General features: G+C 55.8%; 1 protein-coding gene across 2 annotated transcripts in view; it reads right to left on the bottom strand.

The window, feature by feature from the left end:
* The window catches only part of LOC102257959 (HRAS-like suppressor 3), an 11,173-nt gene that overhangs the window by 1,117 nt on the left and 3,472 nt on the right, over positions 1-6,584 (bottom strand). Inside the window, exons 2-4 of one of the 2 annotated variants that reach the window (XM_014545233.1) lie at positions 6,286-6,397; positions 4,301-4,569; positions 3,740-3,818 (exon numbers count right to left, since the gene is read on the bottom strand). In XM_014545233.1, the coding sequence (XP_014400719.1) occupies positions 3,786-3,818; positions 4,301-4,569; positions 6,286-6,397 (414 nt within the window). In that variant the 3' untranslated portion in view covers positions 3,740-3,785. Of the gene's footprint in view, positions 1-3,739; positions 3,819-4,300; positions 4,570-6,285; positions 6,398-6,584 lie in introns of those variants that run through there. The other variant, XM_005857490.2, reaches the window with a different exon arrangement.

Raw genomic sequence — 6,584 nt, 5'->3', positions numbered from 1 at the left:
GTGACTTGGCGCCACGTGAGCGGCTGGGGAAGGAAAACCCGCACCGCCCACTTCACTCAGAGACACTCAGACACGCTCCCACGTGTCGGCGATAAACAGACTTTCCTCAGCTCCACTCTGACTGGCACAGAGGTGACTGGTGTTTTAAAGGGTGCGCAACGGAGGGGGACACGCTGGGGCTCAGGAGTCCGCGAAATGAGAATTTGCAAAGGGCCGGTCAGCATCTGTGCAGTTGGGCCCGGTGTCAGCCAGCTGGACGGATGGAAGCCAGGCTCCCACGGGAGTGGAGAGGCCCGGCCCTCCTGACCCTGCATTGTAATGGATAAGGACAGCAGGGCAAGTGGTCTCAGGTCCTGTATATCCAGGCTTCTTACACTTAAGGACACATCCTTCTCTTTGTCACAGCTGCTCTCCCTCACGGATTTTCCTTCTTCACTCTGAGCCCCCAGAGGATCTCAAATCCTCCTGCTCCTTCACTACGTTTGATCTCACTGACCATCCCCTGGTCCCCTAGCTTAGGGCTCCTCCATCTCAGCAGCCTGAGAGCCCACCACCCTGCCCAGCAGATCCCACCGCCACCACCCCATCTCACACCCGCTCCTAGCAGGTTTCACTCTCTTCCTCCCCCACTCTGGCACTAGCCTTAAAGTGTCCCCTTCTGGAAATTGCTGGCGCCAAATCTGGCTTCATGCCCAGGAGGGCCACACAGATACCCTCCACCAGCAGGCCCCTGCCCCCTCAGCCGGAGCGGGTGCTGTCCCTGACAGGGACCCACTGTAAACCTATCAGGAAGGGCAGGCAGGTCTCAGGTCTGAAGACCACACTGTTCTCTGCCTAGAAGGACTGCAAAACGCAGCCCACAAAGCAGTAAATTATAAAAAACTAGTGGCCCAGTGCACAAAATTTGTGCGGGGGGGGGGGGCGTTCCTCAGCTCAGCCTATACCCTCTTCAATCAGGGACCTCTTGGGGGATGTCTGACTGCCGGTTTAGGCCTGATCCCGCCTAAACTGGCAGTTGGACATCCCTCTCACAATCTGGGACCACTGGCTCCTAACCACTCACCTGCCTGCCTGCCTGATCACCCTAACCCCTCTGCCTGTCTTCCTGATCACACCTAACCTCTCTGCCTGCAGGCCTGATCACCCCTAACTGCCCTCCTCTGCCAGCCTGATCTTGCCCCCAACTGCCCTCCCCTGCAGGCCTGATCTCACCCCCAACTGCCCTCCCCACCAGCTTGATCACCCCTAACTGCCTCTGCCCTAGCCCTCACCACCATGGCTTTGTCTGGAAGGAAGTCAGACATCCAGAAGATGCCCAGTTGACTCGGTCTAATTATCATATTGCCCTTTTATTAGCATAGACTAGAAGTCCAGTGCACGATTCAATTGTGCGCGGTTAGGATCCCTAGGCCTCGCTGGAATCAGGGCCATGTCCACCACCCAGCATCACTCCTCCACCTCCGTGGCCCCTGCCTTGTGAACCTCCATGCTCACAGCCCCTGCCCTGCAAGGCTCCTCGGCCTCTGCTGCCCACGCCCCACGATGCTCTTCTGCCTCAGCCACCCCACAAAGCTCCATGCTAGCAGCCCCTCCCCTGCAAGGCTCCTCGGCCTCAGCCACCCCCACACCACGATGCTCCTCGCCTCAGCCATCCCACAAAGCTCCACGGCTCGCTGCCCCTACCCCACGATGTTCCTCCACCTCAGCCACCCCGGGAAGCTCAATGCTAACATCCCCTGCCCGCAAGGCTCCTCGGCCTCAGCCACCCCCATGCAGCGACGCACCTCTGCCTCACTGCCCCATGAAGCTCCATACTCACAGTCCCTGCCCCATGACGCTCCTCTGCCTCAGCCACCCTGGGAAGCTCCATGCTCACAGCCCCCTCCCCCACAACCCTCCCCCCGCCCCCCGTGAGGCCCGTCAGCCTCTGCAGCCCTGCCCTGCCACGCTGTGAGAGCCAGACTTCTCCTTTGGTCATTTGGGCCCACAGCTCCCACTCCCTCAGCCCCCTAGCCTGCTGTTTGGTCATCCATCTGGTCGTTTCGGTTGTGATGGCACCTGACTTTTTATATATTACCTGCTGAGCTGATGCAGAAAGGAAAGCCATGGAGCGAGGTGTCAGGGGACCAGCGACGCTGGGGAGATGATGATACTAATTGTTCCAGAACCAAGAGGAGGACAGAGTGGCAGGAGGAAAGGAGCCTCGGCCACTGGGGCTGCGACACATTCATGGCCGAGAATCCTCAACACAATTCCAGCCGCTGAGCCCCGGCCCTGGCGGGACAATGGGTCCTGAAACAGCTGTTGCCCTTAAAACCCCTCCTCAGCCCCCACCTTAGGTTCTGCCTTCACAGTTCACCCATCTTAGGTTCTGATTGGTCGGTTTCTATGCCAGTCAGCATCAGAAACTCCGCCTCCTAGGCAGCCATTGGCTCCTCGCAGTTCACCCAGATTTCATTCTGATTGGTTGGTTTCTATGCCAGTCAGCATCTCTGGGCCTATCTCCGGGCCTGATCAGAGAGGCAGGGCTGATCAACAGCCACCCAGACTGCTGGTGAGCAGGGTGAAGTGCTGATCTCTCAGAAAGCGAGGTGCTGCTGCTGGCAAGGCCCTGAGAGAGTATCTCTCGGGGCCTCACCAGCAGCCATGGTAGCTACTGATCAGCCCCGCTTCTCTCTCTCCCGAAAAGGTCAGCAGTTCAGCCTGCTCGCCAGTCCCCGCCCACTGGAGCCTGCTGCATGTACAGCCTGGCATTCGGTTGAGCCTTTGGTCATTACGGACCCTGGGATTTTATATATTAGGATTAGCAGAGGTCACCCAGGAAAGTCATGAAAATCGGCAATCTTCCTCTCTCACCTCACACAGGTCATGAGAAAATAGACCAATCTTGACTCAAGAAGCCTAGAAGAAACAGTCAACTTAAGATTCAAATTATCTGAGAGCAGGAGTCAGCAAACTATGGCACAGGGGCCCAATCGAGCCCACTGCCAGGTCTGATCAAATGATTGAATCGATACCCCCTCCCTTGGCCACTGACCTTTAGGCCCCTTCACAACCGAATTTCCTTTTGCTTAGACCACAATCCACTTGCTAAGACCATGATCTATTCCCCTCAGTACCCACCTAGAGAATTCTCTGCCCAGAAAAAGCCGCCTGGAGTCCTTTAAAACTTCTGACCCCCCATCCCTAGCTGTTGGCCCCATTTTGGGGCTCAGCTCATCTGGTCGCCAGGTGACCTAATAAATTCATAATTCTTGCCCTGACCAGTTTCCCTCAGTGGATAGAGTGTCGGCCTGAGGACTGAAGGGTTCAAGGTTCGATTCTGGTCAAGGGCATTTACCTTAGTTGCCGGCACATCCCCAGTAGGGGGCGTGCAGGAGGCAGCTGATCGATGTTTCTCTCTCATCGATGTTTCTAACTCTCTATCCCTCTCCCTTCCTCTCTGTGAAAAATCAATAAAATATGTTTAAAAAATCAAATAAAAAATAAATTCATATTCTTTACCCCTTTTGGCCTCATGCATTCCTCCTTCAGCAATTCTAACACCCACCACTGTTTTCATAAAAAGCTTTTTTAGGAATGGCCTCACCCACTCCATTAGGGATTGTCCACGACTGCGTTTCTGCTAAAAAGCTGCAGAGTGGAGAGACAGAGACCACGTGGGTCAGAGCCCGAAAGGTGTACCCCCCGGCCCTTCCCAGAAAACGTCTGTCTGGCGTGACCTGGCTCTTCCTCCTCCTGGCTCCCACTTTTCCTCCTCCCTCGGCCTGTAGTCCTTGTCGCCGCTACTCCCTGGTCATCTCCAGCTCATTGTCCAGCTTCAATTTAATTAAAAGAATTAAATCTGATTCAGCTCAATTGTCGCCTCTTCTGTGATGTCTCCTGGATCAGGCACCTGGGTTCAAATCCCACCTCTGCACTTGGCTGTCAGGTGCTAGAGACTCAATGCCTAGTGGTGGAATGAGTTTGGGTGAGCGAGTAAAGCACCGCGAGCCTCAGTTTCCCCATCAGTAAAGTGGGGATAAAGCAACCCTCCTCTGGAGCTATGGAGGGGCCAGGGGTGACTGTCATGGCTGCGACATCACCCCCTGACCTCACTGGTCTGCACAGCAACTGGCACTTCTCCCCACTCTCATCTCTACTCCGACTGTCACTCCCTCCAGGGCAGGGATTCTGTCCCTGCTATTTTGTCTCCTTAGTGCCTCCACCTCCACCCCGGCCGCCCACACGGATGCCCAGCCACTGTCAGCGGAGGGAATGGTCTGGTTCCTGGGGACAGGGACACGGGCTGAGGACGCACCTGGTCGCAGCGGGAGACTCCGTAGCGCAGCTCATTCACAAAGTGCTCACAGTTGTCGCTGGTCAGCTTGTAGTAAATCTCCTGCCCCACCAGCTCCTCCGCCTGCTGCACAATTTTGCTGGGAGGCCTCGGAGAGTACTTCCGGTCATGCTTGTTATTGACACGGTACTTGCGTTTCCCGGCCACTTTGGACAGCAGCTCCTTCTTCACTATGGCCCCCTCGGACCCGGAGACCATGAATTTGGCCAACGTAATTCCCGCGAGTTCACCTGTGGTTCCCAAAGAGGAAAGAGGCCGATGGTTAGGGCTCAGAGCGGGCAAGCAGGCAGCCCCACTGCCCTGGGCTTCATTAGTGAGGATGAGCTGGGGAAAGGCCGGCCCCCCTGCCTGGCTTCAAACTCAAACACAGGCCGACCCCCGCCTGGGTGTCCTTGGAGAAGTCACAGATGCCCCTGGACTCTGGCTCCCTCATTTCTAAAGCCAAGGATGTGGAGTCTTCTAAAGGCCCCTGTGGGCTCAGATGTCCCTGAAAGATGCAGGAGGGGCAGAGGGTACAGGGCACAGACCCCAGGTGCAGCCCTAGCCAGAGTGGGGTGGGGCCCTCAGCGACCAGGGTGACATGTTTTCAATAGTAGGAAAGGAAGCTGCTAAGCAAGCCCAGGCCTTACCTGCAAACCCAGAGCCCCACCCACCCTGTGGCCTCAGGCCAGTCCCTTCTCTTCTCAGGGGCTTTCATCACTTACAGATTGAAGGGCCTGGGTCAGGTGGTGGCCACACTCTCCCAGCTCTGAATTCTCAGATTTGCCCCTAACAGGATGCCCGCCTCCTGCCTCACCCCGGCTTCTGGGAAAGCTGACATGAGAAGCAGAGTGATGGGCCCTGGAACCCTCAGGGAGGAGCCAGTGGACCTGCCAGATGGAGCTGGTCTCACAGAAAGCCTGTTGGTATGAGGTCATACTCTGAACAGCCAGTTCATCCAATGACCAGCTTCTACATTCACTGGCTATGTGTGTGTGTGTGTGTGTGTGTGTGTGTGTGTGTGTGTGTCTACACTTTAGTTCACCAGTTCTTATTTTCTTTTTAAAAGGGCATTTGACCCTGGCCAATGTGGCTCAGTTGGTTGGAGTATTGTCCTGTTCACAGAGCAGGTGAGAGAGAGAAATATCTCACATTGATGTTTCTCTCCCTCTCTCTCTTCCTTTAAAAATCAATGAAAAAATATCCTCAGATGAGGATTAACAAAAACATAAAGCAGTAAGTTATTCCTCCTCAATAAGCCTAATTTTTTAAAGCCTGCATTTGGCTTTCAAATTCACATGTGTATGCACACATCTGCTGTACAGCTGCTTGTAACGGAGGCACCATCAGCCATGAAATGCAGGCACCGATTTTATTTGGCCCGTTCCCTGCTGTTGGTGGTTCCCAGGCTTTCCGCATTTGCTTTAATGCCACGATGCTCTGGGACCGAAGGGAGGTTGGTCCAGCACCCGCCAGGCCCTGCCTGAGCTCCCCTGTGCGGTCCTGCATCCCACCCTGCACGACCGGGAGGTGGGTTCTCATTGCTCTACAGAGGGTGCAGCTGAGCTTAGGGGGAAAGTCACACGGGCAAGTCACAGGTGGGCAAGCGGAGGCCCCAGGACCCCAAACGGGTTTTGCTGGGTTGGAGGCCCTCGCTCCTGCCATGCCTCTGAGCCAGCTGTACGCTGTGTCCTACTCATCTGCCCCCAGAACATCGAGCACACAGAAAGGGGTGCTTCCCTGGGACAGTGAACCCCAGTATCACCTGGAATAAAGGCCAACAGTCTGTCTCTCCACGAACTCGCTGCTGAGGAAAAAAGAGAGGCTGCAGACCTACCAGGTGACATCATGCAGCCAATGGCCAGGGAGTGCCCACCATGCCAGGCACTGGGTGAGAACAGCGCACGGGTGTGCAGCCACTAACACTCCCACCTCTGCCCTGAGCTTAAGCGGAGAACCAGCCTCACCTGGAGGACCCAGGTGCACCACGTAGCCGTCCCCCACGTAGACGGCCCAGTGCGCGATGCCTAGTATGTGGAAAATCTCAATCAGGTCTCCAGGTTTTGGTTCAGCCTGTGACTGAAAAACCAGAGACAGACTGAGGTTAGTCCTCACAGGGAACATTCTAGAACTGACCTGTAAAGGAGCCCCAGCCCAGCCTGCAAGCGCCCTCTGAGCATCTCCTGCAGGAAACGGAAGAGGGCGCTCTCCTCGAACAGATGGGAAGTCCCTCCTTTACTGGAGCTGCTGAGCTGGAAGTGAGCTC

This window comes from Myotis brandtii, unplaced genomic scaffold (genome assembly GCF_000412655.1).
Source record: "Myotis brandtii unplaced genomic scaffold, ASM41265v1 scaffold1112, whole genome shotgun sequence".
Lineage (NCBI taxonomy): Eukaryota > Metazoa > Chordata > Mammalia > Chiroptera > Vespertilionidae > Myotis > Myotis brandtii.
This window is presented reverse-complemented; position numbering and strand designations above follow the sequence as displayed.